This window comes from Lygodium microphyllum, chromosome 21, assembly GCF_053477565.2.
Source record: "Lygodium microphyllum isolate KBCC chromosome 21, Lygodium_microphyllum_v1.1.10, whole genome shotgun sequence".
In the NCBI taxonomy this organism is placed as follows: Eukaryota; Viridiplantae; Streptophyta; class Polypodiopsida; order Schizaeales; family Lygodiaceae; genus Lygodium; species Lygodium microphyllum.
In genome coordinates, this window is record NC_141155.1 from 112,290,128 (window position 1) to 112,311,300 (window position 21,173).

Below are 21,173 nucleotides of genomic sequence, written 5' to 3' on the forward strand. Positions count from 1 at the left end.
CACATGGATAGTATGCAATGTACAGTTGCAAGTGATGCAAAAGAAGTATGTTTACATGAGTTACATACGGTTTGTAGCTAATGTATACTTTACATGAGTATCATGTGGTATGTTATTGCTCTAAGGCACTGTTTGTGCTTAGTCTAGGCATAAGTTTGCCTTGGTAGTCAGAACAATGTTGGAGTTTGGCATGTGGATACATCCCTTGTGGCTTTGACAATGGTCATGACTTGTGTGTAAATCATAACTCATTCCAGTGACTCGAATTTTAGACATATAGAGGGCACGAGCATGGTGAAGTAATAGATGCACATGTTTGTTGACTATGATGCTTGTGTATATTTTCAATAGCATTTGTTGTCCTTGTGTCACTACCAGGCTATTGAGAGCGATTGCAAAGATTTAATAGAGAGGTTTGTCACAAAGATATAAATTTTTAACTTAATGCTCTTTGGACACTTAAGTTATGCCCATGTCAAGTGCATATGTGAGATTAAGTTGAATGAGTGTCGTGATGACATATAATCTTAGGTTGGTCTGTGGGAAACATTGGCACAAGTTGTAGTGGATAGGTGCAAGTGGAGTACCTAAGTCAAATCTGAGTTAGGGACATTGAATTTTCTCAGTGGAAATGACTTTTGGTGTAATAGGGTTTACAGATTTAAATGATTTAATTTCTTGAACAAGGATTTGTGGAAAGCTTCAACACTTTTTGGTTCAATGATGTTAGGAATTCAAAATTGAGGTTGGACACCATTTAATTCTATTTTAATGAGAGCAAGACCAAGACCTTGGTGGGTCGTTTTTGCATGTGGAGACCCTAGTGAAAATATCAAGTTTAGATTAGTTTTGGGCTTGGATTGCATGCAAGTATATCTTCCATGTTGGGCTGTGTTTTTCCCATTCTCATCTTCTTTGGTCTAGATTTGAGGGTGGACAATGAGTGGTGGGTTGAAAGAGAGTAGTTGAGCCATCAGGGACAGCAAAGAGACTTGATCTACAATACTTCCTTGGGATGCAATAGTCGAGCACGTGGTGTGCAAGCTTTATTGATTGAGGAAGGTTGTAGATGTAAATTCAACCAATGGGTAGTAAAATAGGTGAGATTGTGCATTTACAAGTAGGGTGATTTGCATGTCAACAATAGGGGCAACTTTGGGCTGGATATGGCTGGTCATTTAAAAACTGCACGCAAGTGTTTTTGACCCAATTTGTGCACGATTGTATGTGAGGTCAAGGGGTAAACTAAGCTGGTGGTGGTTGGTTATAGAGGACACTTTACAATTCCAAATGTTGTTGGAGAATTGACTTGGTCAATTCTTAAGTGTAGAATATGTGTCGTGGAATTAATGTGAAAAGGAATACCACAAGGGGGGCTAATGTTTTGGGGCGAATCAAGTATGGGCCTGTCTGAATTTTCAGAGGGGCATTCTTGCCCAAGGTGATGAAGTGTTCAACTTTCTATTTATCATATATTTGATGAATTTATTACTTGTTCAAAGTTTTAGCCAATTTAGAAAATGCGAGGAGTTTTGGATTTTAGCATTTAATCCGTAATAGGTACTTTAATTAATATATTAATGCACATGATATCATTTACTGAAAAGTGTACACAAAATTCCAAGCCTTCATGTCACATGAACTTCATATTTTCTCCATCTCTTATATTAAAAGGATTGTGACAAATTAAGGGTTTCAAGCCTTTGTGTCACTATTAAATAGCTATAAGTTGCTAGCAAGAGTTGAGAGTGAGTAGTACTAACTTCTTAGCTATGCCAATCTTTGTGTGACTACTTTCATTCTCTTATTGTAGATGGAGAGAAATTGGCATACAAACATATGCAATAAACGTGTGATTTGAAGGTTAGAATTGAAAGTTGAGAATCGAAACACATTGCTGTCGATTGATAACCAAAAACACAAGTGGAATAAGTTTGAGGTCTTTGTCCCTAAACGAAAAGTATTTTTCACAAACCAACCACAAAAAGAAGTTGATAAATGCATATTAGAGTTTTTGGAAATTCTTTTGAAATTGCATTTTTGGAATGAGGGTTTAAAATGTTGTTTTGGGATACTATGATTTTAGGGTTCCATCTACCTTCTGTAACAAGGAAGGTTGGTTTCAATGGCTTTGGTTTGAAGATGAAGATTTTTGACTTGGATTTGAAACCAAATGTCAGGAGGACGCGGAATTTTTAACTTAATGTTGTTTGGATACTTGAATCGTGACTTTAAAGTTCTGTACATGTGAGGTGCAAAGGTGAGATTAAGTGGACTGTGTGTCCTGGTGACAAAATCCTAGCCTTTCCAGTGGGTAATATGGATGGTATGTGATGTATACTTGTTGGTGATGCAAGAGAAGTACGTTTGTATGAGCTACATGTGGTTTGCAGATGATGATGTTTTACATTTGTCTTATGTGGTACACATCACTATGAGGCATAGTTTATGCCCAATTTATGCATTACTTTGCCTTTGTGGTCATAACAATATTAAGTTTGGACATTTGGATGTATCCCCTATGGTTCTAATAGTGGTTATGATTCATGTGTATGGATCCTAACAGGTTTAAGTGATTGGAATATCGGACTTGTATAGGGCTTGAGCATGGTAGAGCAATAGGTAAACAACGTTTTTGACTATGATGTTGGCATGCATTTCTAGTGGTAATTGATGCCTTTCTCTAATTGCTAGGCAATCAAGGGAATTGCAAGGATCTAAGGGGGAAGTCTGTCATAAGAATGCGGATTTCATAGTGATGAGCATAAATTATGCCTCATCACTATGAGGTATTTCAATTTATGCATTGCTTTGCCTTTTGGTCAGAACAATATTGAGTTTTGACATTTGGATGCATTGCCTATGGTTCTAATAGTGGTTATGATTCGTGTGTGTGGATCTTGACTTGTTTAAGTGATTGGAATTTCAGACATCTATAGGGCATGAGTATGGTTGAGCAATAGGTGCACATGGTTTTTGATATGATGCTAGTATATATTTCCAGTGGTAACTAATGCCTTTGTATAAGTGCATCCCATGGTGGGTACGTGACACATGTTTTGTGTTGGCTCAACCCCATTTTCTTGGTCCATTATGGAGCATGGAATTGTGTAATATGGTTGCTGCCTTTGCTGCAGCTGAGTACTAAGCCTTGTATGATGCTATGGAGTGACCATCTATCTGTGGTGGTTTTACAGTTCTTATTCATTCCCGTCCATCATCAAGTATTTTGCACCTTTGTCACCTCTATCAATTATATTTCCTCTGTGTTTGGCTATTCTACATGTGAGCAGTGCACACAAAGTTGGTCCGATGCTTGAATGACGCCGAGAGAGCATTGGCCTTGCTCCTTCTCCTTTGACATCTGCTTGGGGTTTCTTTATTCTCTTTGTACATACAGAATTTGGTATTTCTTTTGTCTTGCATTTTCTCATATGTTTATCAACGGGTATGAAATGCTAGATACATGTAATGGATGTAGAGTGTCACTCTTAGAGCCTTTAGCAACAATCCTAGATCCCTTACATACATTCCATTTGCCAGCCCCAAAGGTGGTGTGATAGACTTCACAATCTAGATGCCCTGTGCTTATCAAGCTCTTTCTGAGAGCTACAATAGATATCTCACATTATGCAAGGTGAACACCGAACCATGCTGATATGCCAATTGCACATTGCCAATCCTTGCAATGTCACATGCATAGTTGTTCCCCAAGTGGACAACACCATGTCTACTATCATTGTAGTTAGAAAGCCACTTATGGTGTGGTGTCACACGGAATGAAGCACTTGAATCAAGAATCCAAGTGTACATGTCATCATGAGAATTTGCAATCAATGATTGTGCATAAAAGAAGAAGCAAAGAGTATATCATTGTCATTGTCACTCTTGTGACTGAGTACATTCCTCTATCTTCACACTGCTCTTTTTTGCATTTTGGCTGTCCTTTTTCTCAGTTTGCTATCATCAATGCTTTTGTTGTTGTCCTTCTTTTTCTTCCACTTAAAGCAATCCCATTTAAAGTGTCCTTTCTTGCCACAATGATGACACTCTACATCTTCTCCTTGAGACTTGCAGCATGCTTTGTTTTTAGACTTGCCCTTTTGTTGGGATTTGCCTCTAGTATGCAATGCATTGGAAGACTTGCTTATTGAATTATTTTGCCTATTTAGCTCTTTCATGAGTAAGGAGCTCTCCACATCTGAATATAACAACATGGTATTGGAGTTGCTCATTGCTGTCCTAAAAGTGTCCCAACTTTAAGACAAAGTGCATAGCAAAAATGTTGCCTTAACTCTTCATCAATGTTGAACCTCAAAGCAACTTGCTGGTTGAAAATAAAGTTAAACTCATTCAAATGTACAGACATGGCTGTATCTTCCTTCGTATAAAGGTCCATCAATTTCTTCAACCAGTAAACCTTGCTTACTGCACTTCTTTGAGCATATAACTCCTCAAGTCTTTGCCACATATCATAAGTAGAATTCAATTTCTCTATGGTAAATAGTAGAATGTCTGACATTGAAAGCTCTATGGTAGAGTGTGCAAGCTCATCTAACTCATTCCACTCATCTTGATCCATGGTTGCTGGTTTTACCCCTTTTGTCTTTATGGGCTTCACGTGTTTCTTTTCTCCAAAACGTTACAGCATTGCTTTTGGCAGATAGCATGTGCACCCTCAAGCTTCTTGATGTGCAAAAGATCATTGCTATCACTGCTACCACCCGTGATTTACAGCCTAAAAATGACTCAAAAGTCAACAAATACAAGCCCAATTGTCACACAAATGACCAAGGTACAGAATAAGTACCAACCAGCAATGAAAAATCAAGTAATTGCAGAAATTTCAGATCTGCAAATCAATTTTCAGAGTCACAAAATGTATGCTACAGCACACCACAAGTAATTTTAGCAGTTCCACGGGTTAATACATCAAGTTGCATGTGAAAGCCCCAAATTTTAGCTGCAATTTCTGCTCCAAATGCATCTACGGGAAAAATTTGACCCACATGGTTAAAAGCTCCAAAATTCCGCTCCTCAAATTGCTTAAATTGCATCAGAGATAACTCCTGAGTAGATTCCATATAGGACAATTTTGCCAAAATTTCACAAATTTCGCAAAAGCCCCAAATTTACTCGGGGTCCAATGTTCTCAATTTGCATAGAATTTGTACTGCTAGTGCATTTCAAGACCAAATTTGACACAAATTTTACAAATTTTGCAAAAGCCCCAAATTGCGTGGGGTCCAGTGTGCCAAAATTTTAATAAATTGTACTTGCCATTGTGCAATTTCCGCAAGTACATGAAAAACCCCAATTTCTAAGACTTGAATGTGGGCAAAATTTGCCAAGTAAAATCTTTGAGCATACATCGAAAGCCGCAAATTCCGAGAGTAAAGGCATGCACAATCTATGAGGTTCTTCAATCCATGCTTAGCAGCGTGTGATAGCTTGCAAATTTGCCCAAAAGGATGAACCTTTGAGAAAAAATGCGATTTTTAACAAAGAAGAAAATGCGAACTATTAAACTGATGCGTTGTGACGTGGAGACTGTCACCTAACCTGTGTTGAGCGAAAATGACTGTCGCCTAATATTTGATTGAAAAATGATTGTTGCCTGCTTGAAATAGGTCATGCTTGACTTGGAGATTGCCTAAGACAATTGTGGCTAACTTGTACGTGCGGCTGTTGACCTGAAATGAAGACGACTTGCTATTTTCTTCGTGTGGGAAAAGTGCTAAGGGTGTGTTCACACCCGTTGACGTATAAAAGGCATGGTGGCTCCTTATTCCCAATAGACGAATGTGACCAATGCTTCTAGGGCCCATTTGGATGTCCTGGGAGGTAACACTTTTTCCCTTATGAATGATTGTTGTCCTCAACAATATTTTTAGGGACACAGTGAGCAAAACAACTCTTTAATAAATGTACTGATTCCAAAGTAGCTTTTGCCTTTGAGGGTTTTTCCACTTGACCAAATACTCGGGATAAATGTCCAACGGGATCGTTTAGGGTCAAGAACCAATTTGCATTTGAGTGGAACATAACAAGCAATATTTTCAAGCCGCATGAGTTCCTCAATTGGAACAATCAATTTACCTTGTCCCAATCGTTCTTTTGAACGACTCTTGCGGAATACAGGGTGAACTTGATTTTTGAAGGTAAATCCAGCTCATATGATATGCTATTTATCTTCTTAGTAATTTGGAAAGACCCACAAAACCTCGAAGATAATTTATAGCACTTGTGGGTAGTAATTGAATCAGAGTCCTTTGGGACTTTAAGGTAAAAACCACTTTCCTTTGTGGAGCTCGTGATGGTACGGTGTTGGTTAGCGTAAAGCATGGCATGATCCTTTGTCATGTTAATGCTTTCCCTTGCAATTGTTAACATCTCTTGTATATCGTGCATGAAGTCAAATAGAACATCATGCGAGAGCATAGGAGTGTCAGAAACACATTTACGTGTGTTTGTGAGGTTAATTTGAGCACCTATGTATATTGCTGTGCTTTTGGCAGTATTTGTTGGCATTTGTGTGATATTTGTTGTAATAGATCTTGTTGAAGGGGTTCTTTTGCTCTCATTGTGAAGGATTTGGGCAAGATTGTGATCTTCTATGCGAAGGCCTGGAGTAGACTGTAGTGAAAATCTTCTCTAATTGGGCTTTCCCAGCAGTGCAAGAGGAGAATCTGGCAAAATCCAAGGTTCAGACAGGTTGGTCCTTCTGTGCTTTTATAGATATGAAGTTTAATGTCTTGGCTGGAGAGGGCAGCTGGAGATAGGTCCTAGAGCACTGGAGATGTGTTGAGAAGTACTGGGTTGGCCTGTTCAAGGCTGAGATTAGAGGTCCATTAGGACTTTCCAAACAATTGTACCAGCAATTCAGTATTGAGAACTGCAAGAGGTGCTGGGCTTTGGGGGCGGGGTCATTCTTTCTTTATGCCATGGTGTAGAAGGATTCAAACTCCATTGTTTTATTTGATTTCTATTGCAGAGATTCAGTCTGTAAGGTTAAGTGCTGCAAGTTAAGGTCTACTGCCCTTTTGGTCTACCGAAGGCCAGTTTCATGGTTACTTTGTTTGCTTGATGAAAGATCAAATTGCAAGTCTAGTTGTAGGCATTTACGCTGAATGCTAAGAGTGGCGTGCCCTGTCAGACTGAAGTTGTGCGGAAGCATATGCGCAAGACAAAGAGTGAACAGAGATAGAAGAGAGAGACAGAAAAAGTCAGTGGATGCCGAAAATCTGCAGTGAAGAATGCTGTATAATTATGTAGATATGTATATCAGTGCAAAGAGTATGTTTGCATATGTGTCCACCTCGAGGATTGCACACTCTGTGAACCCCGAGGGCAGTCTCCACGGCCTGCAGTCTGGAAAACTGAGAACAGTGCTGAAAAGGAGTGTGGAGATTGGGGCCAATAAATAGGCCACAAAAAATACATGGAATAATGCAGGTCGGCTGCATTAAATGCAGCTGACTGAACAAAAACTGCCTGACTTGCTGCAGTCTGACCCGCCCTGTAGACCCGTCACGTGTCCTATTGCCTGCTGACGTGAGCTTCTTGCCATGTGGATTGCCTGATGCAGCTGCTGGAAACTGCTCAGATTGCACCTGCCTATCCAGAGAATGTCCGAGTATGAAATACAGGGTTCTTGGCTAAGGCAATGCAACTCTCATTGTTGCATTGAAGAACAGTAGGACTTCTCTACGGGCAGCCAAGCTCCTCCAAGAGCTTGCGAAGCCACATTGTTTCACATGTAGTAGAGATGTTGCTTGATACTCTGTCTCAGTCGAAGATAGGGCAACTGTGGGTTGCTTCTGTTGCTTCATGCACCAACACCAACACCTAAGGTAAAGCAATAACTTGTTGTGAACCGCCGATGATCCACATCGCCAACCCAATTTGAATCACTCCAACTTGTAAGTACCAAGTTTGTAGTACCTCTTGGATAATAGATCCCAAGATTAGGGGTCCCCCATAGGAATCACAAAATCCTCTCGAGCAGCCAATGCACCATCCTGGGTTCACTCATGAACCCGGCCAACACACCCACAACATAACATAAGTCAGCACGAGTATTGAGAAGCTAGATCAAGGAGCCAACCAATTGCCTATAACCTATAATGGGAAGTATTGAGATGTTAGATCAAGGAGCGAACCAACTGCCTATAAAGGAGAAATGGAATGAGCTGTAGCCTTCTAATTCGGGCCCATAGGAGTCGTAAGAGAGTTGCATCCCTTCATCTCACAAGTAGTCAAGAACTCATGTACATATCGTTGTTGGGAAATAAAGATCCCCCTTCGAGTTTGATAGATCTCATGACCTAGAAATAAGTCAAGAAGTCCCATATTTGTCATCTCAAACTCCTTATGAAGTGTTGCCTTTGTTTGCTTGACCATCTAAGTGTGGTGACATGTCACAGTCAAGTCCACATAAACAATAAACAACACATGATCTCCTCTTGAGGTGTGAACATAAAGTTGGGGGTCAGCCTTGGAACACCAACACCCCAATTTCTCTCGAAGGAATGAGTCAATCTTCTCACTCAAAGCACGGGGAACCTGCTTAAGGCTATAGAGAGCCTTCCTCAACCCGCACACCTTACCATCGGAAGAACTGAAGCTTGGAGGTTACTTAACATTGATCTCCTCCTTCAACTCTCCATTTAAGAAGGTAGATTTCACATCTAGCTAATAGATTGGTCATCTTCTATGGCTAGCCATAGCAAGAATGGCATGAATAGTAGCCATCTAAGCTGTAGGGGCAAAAATTGTCAGAGTGCAGCGGTGCGGAAGCGTAGGACTGAGAGAGAGAGAACGCAGAGAGAGAAGGGAGAGAAAGAGACAGTGGACAATGAAGATCTGCTGTATAAAGAATGCTGAATACAAAGATATACACGGGCGTAGTGCGCTGGACTGTGTGTCTCCACCTCGACGATGCGACCTGCTGTCCACCTCGAAGTCTGCTGCAGTCTGCACTGCCTGCTGTCTGAAATCTGTGAACAGAGACAGAAAACTGCACGGCACCAGTCTGTAATCTGCGACAGAGAAGAGTGTCCAGACTGCTGGAAATGTCGACTATAAATAGTCGAAAACTGCCATGAATTGGGGCGCTGGAAAATAGGGCACAGCTTGGAATAAGTCGGCTGCATTAAATGCAGCCGACTGGGCTGCAGGCAGTCGGACTGCGACGTGGCAGTCTAAGTGCACAGTCCGACTGACTGTGCAGCTGCCCTCCAAAGCAGGCTATGATCTCTAACACCCCCTCTCAGAGCTTGGACAGGGCAGAAGCCTGAGGGATCTGGAATGTTGCCGAAGTAGAGCCTGAGGAAGCGCCTTCGTAAACAAATCCGCAAGATTGTCCTCCGTCTTGCAATACTCCACAGTGATGGTCTCATCCAGAAGCTTTTCTCGGATGAAGTGGTACTGAATCTCAATGTGCTTCGTCCGGGCATGAAAAACAGGGTTCCTTGCCAAGGCAATGCAACTCTCATTGTCACATCGCAGCTATGTAGGACGAGTCTGGGGGCACCCAAGCTCCTCCAACAATCTCTGAAGCCACACAACCTCGCATGTGGTGGAAGACGCGGCCCGATACTCCGCCTCAGTAGACGAAAGGGCTACCGTGGGCTGCTTCTTGCTACTCCATGAAATAACACCTGCACCCAAAGTAAAGTAGTAACCTGTAGTAGACCGCCTGTGGTCCACGTCACCGGCCCAATCCGAGTCGCTCCAACTTGCAAGTACAAGATTTGACCCATCTGTCCCTGTGGGGTAATGAATCCCCAAATCAGACGTCCCCCTCAGATACCGAAGTATCCTCTGAGCAGCCTGCCAATGCACCGTCTTAGGTTCACTCATGAACCCTGCCAAGAGCCCAACAGCAAAACATAGAGCAACCCTGGTGTTGAGAAGCCAAATCAAGGACCCTATCAACTGTCGATAGTGGGACGCATCCGCCAAAGGAGAAGCTGAATGGGAAGTGGCCTTCCAGTTCGGATCCATAGGAGTAGAGAGGGCCCGACAATCTTCCATCTCAAAAGACACCAAGAGCTCCTGTACATATCTCTGTTGGGAGAGAAAAATCCCCCTCTGAGACTGATAAATCTCATGGCCTAAAAAGAAATGGAGTAGCCCCAAATCCGTCATCTCGAACGTCCGATGTAAAGCTGACTTTGTCTCCTGGACCTGCTGTGCATCATCACCTATGACAATCAAATCATCAACATATAATACAAACAGCACACAACCATCCTCGGAAGTGTGAACATACAGCTGCGGATCGGCCTTGGACCGCCGATATCCCAACTGAGACTGGAGGAACGAATCAATCTTCTCGTTCCAAGCTCGCGGGGCCTACTTGAGGCCATACAGGGCCTTCTTCAACCTGTAGACTTTCCCATCTGAAGAACCAAAGCCAGGAGGCTGCTCAACGTAGATCTCCTCCTTCAAATCACCATTCAGGAAGGCCGACTTCACATCCAGCTGATAAATAGGCCATCTCCTATGGCCAGCCAAAGCAAGAACAGCTCTAATGGTTGCCATACGAGCTGTGGGGGCAAAGGTGTCATGACAGTCAATCCCTGGGCGCTGAGCAAAACCCTTAGCAACAAGGCGAGCCTTGTGCTTATCCAAAGTACCATCACTGAGATATTTGGTCTTGAAGACCCACTTGACCCCAATCACCTTCTTCTTCGGGGGGCGTGGCACAAGTGACCAAGTGCCATTCCTCTCAATAGCCTCCAACTCAGCTTCCATAGCTTTCTTCCATGGGGCAAACTGTAAAGCCTCCTTCACGGAGGTGGGCTCTCGATCCTGCATAACACGGGACATCAAACAATAATTGGAGCAAACAAGCTCCGAAGAATGCGCCTGGTGCCTCCGTGACCGCCGCGGACCATCCTGCGGTCCCCACTCCTCAGGAACCCCTTCGATCCCTGAATCACGGAGTGTGTCACGGGCCCAGCGAGGAGGAGGCTGAACCTCCCCTCGTCGTTCTCCATCAGCAGAAGACTCTGGAATATCCACCGGTGGTAACTCCTCAGAAGGGTCCGGTGGAACAGTAGACTCTGTGTCAGAAACAGAATCATAATCAAAAGGCACGGGCTCCAGTGGAACTGTAGAAGGAGCCCAACTCGCCCCTGGATCTCCAAGAATGGGATGCTCCTCACCCGTTGAAGTAGTTGGAACCTCTACAAACCGCACATCACGACTAGTATATACATCCCGCTTGACGGGATCATACAGTCGGTAGCCTTGGGATTGGGAGCTGTAGCCAACAAATACCTGTTTTCGGGAAGCCCTTCAAATTTATCACGGTGAGCCTTGGGAATGTGAACATAGGCATCACACCCAAAGACTCGAAAGTAAGAAACATCTGGCTTCGTCCCAAAATAAGCCTCAAATGGAGTCATCCCTTCCACGGCCGAAGTAGGGGATCGATTAAGAATGTGGACTGCAGTAGCCACAGCCTTGGCCCACAGAACCTGAGGGGTCTGTCGGTGCTCCATCATGGTGCGCGCCATCTCGATCACACTGCGGTTCTTCCGTTCTAGAATACCATTTTCTTGAGGAGTATTGGTATTGGCAAACTCTTGGTGAATTCCTCTATCTGCACAAAACCGAGCAAATTCATTAGACACAAATTCACCTCCCTTGTCGGATCGCAAGGTCTTCAACTTCCGGCCTGATCGGTTCTCCTCAAAGAGAAGCCAATCCTTGAAGTGCGAGAAAGCTTCTGACTTTAGTGCCAAAAAGTAGGCCTATGTCATCCTGCTGTAGTCATCCACGATCAACATGAAGTACGAGCTCCCACGCAGGGACTCATTCCTCATAGGGCCACATAGATCCGTAGATACTAGCTCCATCGGAGAAGTAGACCGCCGCGAAGCGGTGTGGGGAATGGCATCTCTATGCTGCTTCCCCCGTATGCAGGAGACACATGGCTGCTGGCTCACCACTATATCCGGCAACCCTCGAACAAGCTGTCCACGTGACGCCCTCCGAAGATAGTCATAGTTCAAGTGACCAAACCGAGCATGCCATAACTCAGACTGTGACTGTGAGGTAAGAAGAAGAGTAGAGAGGGCAGTGGAAGACTTCAGTTTGTAAATGCCGTTCTCCTCATATCCAGATGATAGAACCTTCCTCGATTCACGATCAAGGACTCGCACAGTAGAACTGTCAAACTCCACCAAAAGACCAAGGGAGCAAATCTTATGAACTGAAAGGAGATGGTACCCTAATCCTGGTACATGCAAAACCTCTGAGGTATGGGTGCCACCTCGTCCATCCGGAATAAGCTGCATCTTACCCCGACCTGCAACAGAAACTGAAGAGCTGTCTCCAATGAGAACCTGCCCACGCAAAGGTCGCAGCTGGGCAACACCATCTGATGAAGGAGTCATGTGCCGTGAGGCACCACTATCAACAATCCACTCTCGAGCTTGGGGAGCCGTCATCGCAGCATCAGAAGCATTTGGTGAAGCGTCCTCAATGACAACTAGATGTAGAAATGCAGCTGATGAGGGTGCAGCCACCGCTCCAGAATCCTTGGTATCCTTCTTCTTGGTGTCCTTCGTGTCTTTGTCAGGGCAATCCTTCTTCCAATGGCCAGTCTTTCCACAAATATGACATGTGGAGTCTTTGTCCTTGTCCTTCTCCTTGTCCTTCTTGGACTTGTTATCCCCCTTCTTCTTCTTTTGTTCCTTCCCCTTCTTTTGAGAGGCTTGACCTGTCAACGCCTCCGTCTTGGAAGCATTCTGTCCCTTTAACTGTTCCTCTTGGTCCAAGACCATAGGAACCAACTCTTCCCAGCGAAGAGTAGACTCTCGCCCCGAAGCAATAAGGGCAGAGTAAAATGTACCGAATCGTGGCGGCAACTGGGACAATAGTGTGATCGCCATGTCTTCGGAGGAAATCGGCTTCCCCGCATTGTGAACCTGCATCTGTAGCTGCCTTAGCTTGTTAATGTGTTCACTTAGCGAAGAAGACTTATTGACGGACAAGGTCCGCATCTGTACCTCCAAAGAAACCCTCTTCATCAGGGTCATCCGATTGTACATTTGATCAAGCTCTTGCCATATCTCACGAGCCACCGTTAAGTGCTCGATGTGAGCGATCACGGCTGTAGTGCATGATAGAAAGAGAAATGATCGAATCCTGGCATTCAGTTTGTCCCAATGAGACTGGGCCCTGGCCAACTCCGTACGAGTAGCGGAAGAGAGTTTGGACTCATCTCTTACCGAAGGCCGGTCAATATCCTTCTGTACCAACTCTGCCAAATCATAGGACTCAAGGATGGCCAACATCATAACGCGCCAAATGCGGTAGTTGTCGCCATCGAGCTTCTGATCTGTAGGAAGAGCCGGTAAGACAGGCACCTTCCGGTCCATAATCGCCTGGAACTCCAAGTCCATCTCTGTAGACATCTTCACCTGCAATGCCTTCTCAAACGCAAAAGCAGCCCCCTCTGATTGGGTACACTCAGCCTGCTAAGGCTCTTCCGCGTCCCGAAGCTTCTTCACCCGCCGGAGGCGATGAAAAAGCAAAACCTGCACTTTTAGGTTGAAAACTCAAACTTCCTCCGCGTCAGACAGCAGTAAACAGCAGCAAATCCACCACCTGTACTCCTTTCCTGTGCGCCCACACTCGTTTCAGCCTTGTTCCAAGGCGCAGCCCTCTTGTCTGCCCTTAAACGCAACAAACGCAAATTTGTGTCGCGATGGAAACTCCTCTTCAGGTTGATTCTGCGCTCAGTCAGCCCTCAAATACTGCTCTGATACCATGTCAGAGTGCAGCGGTGCGGAAGCGTAGGACTGAGAGAGAGAGAACGCAGAGAGAGAAGGGAGAGAAAGAGACAGTGGACAATGAAGATCTGCTGTATAAAGAATGCTGAATACAAAGATATACACGGGCGCAGTGCGCTGGACTGCGTGTCTCCACCTCGACGATGCGACTTGCTGTCCACCTCGAAGTCTGCTGCAGTCTCCACTGTCTGCTGTCTGAAATCTGTGAACAGAGACAGAAAACTGCACGGCACCGGTCTGTAATCTGCGACAGAGAAGAGTGTCCAGACTGCTGGAAATGTCGACTATAAATAGTCGAAAACTGCCATGAACTGGGGTGCCAGAAAATAGGGCGCAGCCTGGAATAAGTCGGCTGCATTAAATGCAGCCGACTGGGCTGCAGGTAGTCGGACTGCCATGTGGCAGTCCGACTGCACAGTCCAACTGACTGTGCAGCTGCCCTCCAAAGCAGGCTATGATCTCTAACAAAAATATCATGAAAATCAATGCTTGGGCGTCGTGCAAAACCTTTAGCAACAAGGCGAGCCTTGTGCTTGTCCAACATATCATCATTGCGGTACTTGGTCTTGAAGATGATGATGCTCCATCATGGTATGAGCGATTCTTCCGCTCCAGTATGCCATTCTCTTGAGGGGTGTTTGTATTAGCAAACTCTTAGTGGATACCATGATCTGCACAAAAATAAACAAGCTCATTAGAAACAAAATCTCCGTTCTTATTCGATTGTAAGATCTTCAATTTCCGACTTGATCGGTTCTCCTCAAAGAGCAACCAATTCGTAAAGTGGAAGAAAGCTTTCGACTTCAGCTTCAAGAAATAAGCCCATGTCATCTTGTTGTAATCATCCACAATCAGTATGAAATGCAAGCTTCCTCTAAGGGACTCCGTCCTCATCGGTCCAAAAAGATCGGAAGAAACAAGCTCTGAGGGTGTTGAAGACCGCCTCCAAGCCTTGTTGGGAACAGCGTCACGAGTTTGCTTCCCTAGAATGCAAGATATGCAGGGTTGCTAGCGTACCACAACATTTGGCAAACCTCAAACAAGTTGTCCCTTAGATGCCTTTAGAAGGTAATCATAGTTGAGGTGGCCAAACCAAGCATGCTAAAGCTCGAACTGAGTTTGAGAGGTAAGAAAAAGAGAAGTCAAGGTAGAAGAATATCGCAACTTATAGACTTCATTCTCCTCATAGCTTGAAGAAAGAACTTGTTTTGATCCACGATTAAGAATTTGAAAAGAATCCACATTAAATTCGACCAAGAGGCCAAGGGCACTAATCTTGTGCATTGAAAGTAGATGGTATCCCAAGATTAGCACATAAAGCACCTCAAATGTGTAGGCACCACCTCGTCCGTTTGGAATAATCTGCTTGTCACTACGTCCTTGAATAGGGATAGAAGAACTATCACCAATGAGAATTTGGCCATGGGAAGGCCGCAATTGAGCAACACTTGCTGCTAAAGGAGGAGTCATGTGTTGTGAGGCACCATTGTTAATAATCTACTTCTGAGTATATGGGGCCGTCAACGCAGTATCAGAGGCCTTTAGAGTCAATTCCTCAACCACCTCCAAGTGGAGGAAAGCAGTCAATGAGGGAGTATAGCCACCGCTTCGAAATCCTTTGAATATTTCTCATTATCCTTTTCCTTCTCCTTATTAGGGCAATCCTTCTTCCAATGACCGATCTTGCCACAGAAGTGACAAGTGGATTGCTTTTCCTTGTTCTTCTTTGATTTGTCCTCTTTCTTCTTTTTTTGGTCCTTCCCCTTCTTTTGAGAAGATTGACCAACTAAGGCCTTAGATTTAGAAGCATTGGTTCCTTTCAATGCTTCTCTTGGTCCAAGACCATAGGAACCAACTCCTCCCACTGCCCTGAAGCAATTAGGGCGGAATAAAACCCCCTGAAATGGGGCGCTAGCTATGAAAGAGGAGTTATCGCCATGTCTTTAGAAGTGATTACCTTCCTTGCATTTTGTACTTGCATTTGAAGTTGCCTCAACTTGTTAATGTGGTCCCACATAGAAGATGACTTGTTGACACTTAAGGTTGTGATTTGCACTTACAATGAAACTTCTTTCATGATGGTCCTATGATTATACATCTGATCAAGCTCCAGCTATATCTCTCGGGTCACCGTCAAATGCTCCATATGAGAGAGAACAACTGTAGTGCATGAGAGAAATAAAACTGAGCAAATGCGAGCATTGAGTTTGTTCCAATGTGCTTGAGTTTTTGCCAATTCCAACTTATCGTTGGAACAGAGTTTGGACTCGTCTTAGGAAGGACGATGAGTAGCCTCCATAACAGGCTCCACCAGATCATAACAGACTACGAGTGTGCCATCGAGCATTTGATTTGATGGAAGAGCTGGTAACACGGGCACCTTCTAGTCCATGATTGCTTGAATCTCTGTCTTAGCCTTAGAAGACATCTTCACCTACAATGCCTACACAAAACACAAAAAGCAGCTCGCTAGGCTCTTTGCCACTCATCCCGCTCCTTCACCCACCGAAGGTGATGAAAATGTAAAATCTTCACTTGAAGGCCCAAAACACAGCCTTTTTCCTTCTCTAATAGCAAAAATCAGCAGCAGCTTCAGCAAATCAGTTCCTTTCTCGCACGTTCAGGCTCACTGCAGCCTTATTTTGATGCGTAGCCCTCCTGCTCATCCTTGAACGCTGAAAACGCAGCCTTGTGTTGTGCTGAAATCTTCTCTTCAGGCAGGTCCTTCAATGCTTTGATACCATGTCGGAGTGAAGCAGTGCAGAAGTGTATGGAGAGAGAGAGAGAGAGAGAGAGAGAGAGAGAGAGAGAGAGAGAGATTTACGAAAAAAAAAGAAGAGAGAGAGACAGAGAATCTGTAGTGAAGAATGCTTTATAAGGATGCAGATATGTACACGGGTGCAGAGTATGTGTGTGTTTGTCTCCACCTTGAAGATCTCACACTCCGTAAACCCTGAGGGCAGTCTCCAGGGTCTGCAGCCTGGAAAACTGAGAGTAGAACTGAAAAAGAGTGGAGACGGGGGCCAATAAATAGGCCACAAAAAAATATGGCATAATGCAGGTCGGGACTGGACCAAACTGTCCGACCTGTGACCAAAAAAACATGGAATAATGCAGGTTGGCTGCATTAAATGCAGCTAACTGGACAAAAACTGTCTGACCTGCTGCAGGCTGTCCTTCCTACCACGCATCGTGTTGCCTCCTGACGTCAGCTGCCTGCCACATGGACTGCCTGATGCAGCTGCTGGAAACTGCTCAGATCTGCACCTGACTGTCCAGGGAATGCCAATCTCTAACATGCTCCGCGTGCTCCGGAGAAGTGGCCCTTGAAGCTGCGCATTAATTTGATGATGTGGTATTTCTTGTGCAGCAGGAACGTGTGTTCTCCAAACAGTTTCAATTTTTACTGAACTCTAGTTTTCCACGGTCGGTTGGCAAGCCTGACTGTTTCCAGACTGGGAGCCAATCCTTTGGATATGGAATCTTTCTCTGTGCCTGTGGAATCAAGGTTACAGTAGATTAGAGGGAAGTGTAAACCATCCGTTATGCAAGGTGTGTTTCAGTAAATAGAGAATTGTAGCATCCACTTTTGGTGTAACTGAGTAAGTGAGGTTGTGGAAAAGCTGAGAGGGAGCTGGTTATGACAGGGCCCTCAAGCCTTCAAAACAGAGAAAGTGTTGGAGGGGAGGGAGAAACAGGGCAGGGGTGCTGTATTCTGCTCACAAGTTTCTGAGTAGGAGTTAGGGGATTGGGGCCTGTCCAGGTAGCATACTTGTGGGTATAGGATAGGCTAGGTTTGAAGTGTTTTATCTCCAAGAACTTGTGACAGTATTTCAATTGAGCAAGTCTCTCCTTTTCTTCTTGTCAGTTTGACTCTGTTACTTTTGCTATTTGCTATTTCACGCAACAAATGTAAATATTTTCTTGCAGATGTGCCTACTGCTGTTGCTGCCAAAGAAGCCTTGCAAGGTCACTGCATTTATGATGGCGGTTTTTGTAAGCTTCATCTGTCTTATTCCAGGCATACAGATCTTAATGTCAAGGTGATTTATTCGCTTCCCTGCTTTGTTTAAATCCTGGCATATATATTTCATTCTTGCTTATTTTCTATAAACACTTAGGGTTTACAGGGCAGTGATAGAAGCAGAGATTACACTCTTCCCGATCCACACAGTTTGCCTTCAGTTTTGGGTCCTCAGCCATCATCTTCAATGCCTAGTGGATCTATGGCTGCAGTTCCTCCACCTGCTGTGCAAAACATCCACTTAGGAAACCAAGTCAAAGTTGGTGCAGGACTGCTGCCAAATTCTGCTATGGGTCCCCTGGAAGCCAGACCATGGGGATATGGATCGACTCAAGGGGTTTTACCAGGTTCTGGAGTAATGGGGATCCATCCTGCGCATACAATTTATAGCAGTCCATTTGCCTCTCAAGGCCCTGGAGGTGGTCCATTGGCTGTGCTCCCCTCGTCACAACCCACTCCGGTTGCACCTTATTTTCAATCAGCAGGGCCTCCTGCAGGTCTAATGGGATCCACCTTTCTCTCAACAGGTCCAGGACCACAGATGGGACCATCTATGCCACAGATGCCTTCTTTTGCTCCATACAGCCAGCAGTCACCTATGCATAGGCCTGCCCTGTCTAGTATGCCCCCTGCTAATGGATCGACTGATTATTACAGGTGAAGTACTACATGTGTTGCGAGGGTTACACACGCAGTGTGAACTGTTCACCTTGACTAAGAGTTACTGCTCGTCTTTCTTCAAATGTAAGAATTGACAGGGACTCCTCTTGTAATTTCTGAGCTGAGCTGGGTGAGTAGTTTTATATGGGGCTTTATGGGGCAGCCAATTGCTGGTGTACTCCAAGATTGTAATGTAAGACCATGATGTCCAATGCGTCTCTAAAGTGAGTGAAACTTTTCTATTTACTAATCATTGTACAACGCAGCCCGTTTTTGCTTTTGACTACCTTGACATTGTTTAGATTTCCAAGCTTGAATGGTATTCAATAACGCATCCATGCTGCAAGTCAGTTTGGCGTGAGTTGTATATGCTCTATGTATCATATTTCTATCACATTTTGTTCATTTAAGCAGCATAAAGTTATCATGTTTGTTATCTGTTCTGAAAATGCTAATAATATATATTGGTAAATTGATGTAAGTGATTGAGCTACAGAAAAAACTAAAAAGTATTAAAAACATTGTCTATCGAAGCAGCCTTGGTTTTATTATCTATTTTGACAATTCTCATAACGTATCTTGGAAATGGATGTTTGTTAATGGGAGGGCATTTGATTTTTCATGGCCGATGATAGCGTTTAAATGTTATCACAATGATAATTTTTTGATGGGCATGCAGACATAAGATTTCGAATCAGGATCCCATTGTTTGTAGAACAATAATTTAAAATCAGTGTATGCAGTCTCCTCGCACGTTCTGTGCAGTTGCTGTTTGGGTGATAGAATATGATGTACATTTTTTGGTATGAAAGGGGTATGTTGTGTTTCAGCCTTTATGAGTTTTGTCCGTTTGTTTCATGTATGGGAAAGATATCAAGTGCAGAGTCTGTTTTCCTACCATGCTTAGTATCCACCGCCAAATATATTTGAGGGAATAGAATGGATTTGCCCCCTGTGAATCTTAAACAAATTGTTTTCCAGTTAGGGTCGCTCCTCTTTTGAAAAGTTCCTTTTAGAACTTGCAACCAGTAAGGCAAGTGGTTTTGAAAATGGTGCTTCGCACAATGAGATTGTAGCATGTAGAAAAGCTTTTCTTGTATGTGGGAATGCATAGTTGAATTTGGTAAAAATTAGCCTGCAAGTGCTTATATTGTAATGGTTGAAGTGCCTCACAATGCCTTGAGTGAAATAAGTGATGGTGGGATGTCCCTTTCTTGTTAGTGTGGGATCTCTTCTGTTAAATCAAATCACACAGATCGCGATGCATACACTTGCATGTTCATGTGGGTGAAGCTAGCTATCGTATATATACTACACCTGGGTTGCAAAACCTGGTCTCTTGGACGAGACCTCACACTGGCAACATTGCAAGCACACTGACAGGCTGCCTTATACAGAATTGATCATCAGGACTGTTCCATCTATTTATGAGGTCATCTTCATTACAGTTTACTGTGTTGAAAAAGGATACTTCACGTGGATGGATTTTAAAGAGGTGCTTACAAGACAAGACTTTGCTCCCCATCATTATGTGTGCCCTTCATTTGCACATGCAATGTATAGTTGCTTGCATATGCATTTATTGCTTTCAAATTCAAGATCCTATTGACTTCATATTATTTTTTGGAGGTGCTATGCATATTATGTTTTGAGTGAGATTGTGAGTTGATAATGATTGCAGTAGCACTACTTGGGGGCTTTAAAAAAAAACGGAAGTACCTCTACATGTAGATGCTCAAAGTAGGGTGAATGTTGAGCCAATTGGAAATTGGAATTGACCTTTTGATGAAACTTACGTGCATGGAGACAGGCCAACTTATATTGATGTCATCAGTAAAATTCTTCCATCTACAGTCTCTCCGGAGTATGAACATACACCTTGTGAAGTATTTGTACGTATGCATGACGTGTGTGCGCACTTGATGTGCTTGAATCATGATGTTGAAAATATACACGCAATGCTGATTTAGTGTCTACAGGCTGAACTCTGCATTGTTGAGCATACATTCTTGGGAGAACATACGTGCCGAACCATTTATGGAATCTCACCTTGTGTGAATTGCTTTTCCTTAAGACTATTGATTATTGATTTTTTGGTCCTCCTCATGTCTCCAAGTATCTCTTATTTGCACTACTTTGTTTTCATTGCTTTCTACTTTGCATATGCCAAATATGGCGCTTCTACTTGTTGGCTTCATGTAGCACCTAGCAGATGCTGCATGGCCTGACCTTGTTCCTTAGAGGTTTTCTTTGAAAGTTGAGGGTTTGTTTGAGAAGCCTAGTCTTTCATTGCTGCACATATATTTCCTCGTGCTTGGATGAGGGCCTCAACTTTGGATCTCTTATGTGTCTCATGGGGCTCTCTTACGACATGGTTGGTTTGAGTAGATGGTGGAGAGGTTAATGCTACATAGAGCTATGACTCCTAGGTCTAACTTGGATTCTTTTCTTTCCATAATCAATGCTTCATGTCATGGTGGGTTTGGTGATATAGAGGAATGGATAGAACTTGTGGCATGACTATGCATGTGCATCTTGCTTTTTGCTCTCTTTGAGAGAGAGAGAGAGAGAGAGGATCTATGCATTGCCACATGACAATCCCCCGAAGCCTCTCCTTAATGTATGAGAAGATACCCACAAAATATCGTGTGACATAGATATGCGTTAGATAAAGTGGA

The 21,173-nt window shown here is 43.7% G+C and overlaps 1 protein-coding gene across 3 annotated transcripts in view; it reads left to right on the forward strand.

Annotated features, from left to right (window-relative positions):
- LOC148018438 (polypyrimidine tract-binding protein homolog 1-like) overlaps positions 1-18,862 on the forward strand; it is a 66,715-nt gene extending 47,853 nt beyond the window's left edge. For 2 of the 3 annotated variants that reach the window (XM_087662310.1, XM_087662312.1), the window contains 2 exons: positions 17,742-17,854; positions 17,933-18,862. In XM_087662310.1, coding sequence (XP_087518436.1) covers positions 17,742-17,854; positions 17,933-18,496 — 677 coding nt within the window. In that variant the 3' untranslated portion in view covers positions 18,497-18,862. The remainder of the gene's footprint in view (positions 1-17,741; positions 17,855-17,932) is intronic. The other variant, XM_087662311.1, reaches the window with a different exon arrangement.
- Positions 18,863-21,173: the final 2,311 nt, after the last annotated feature.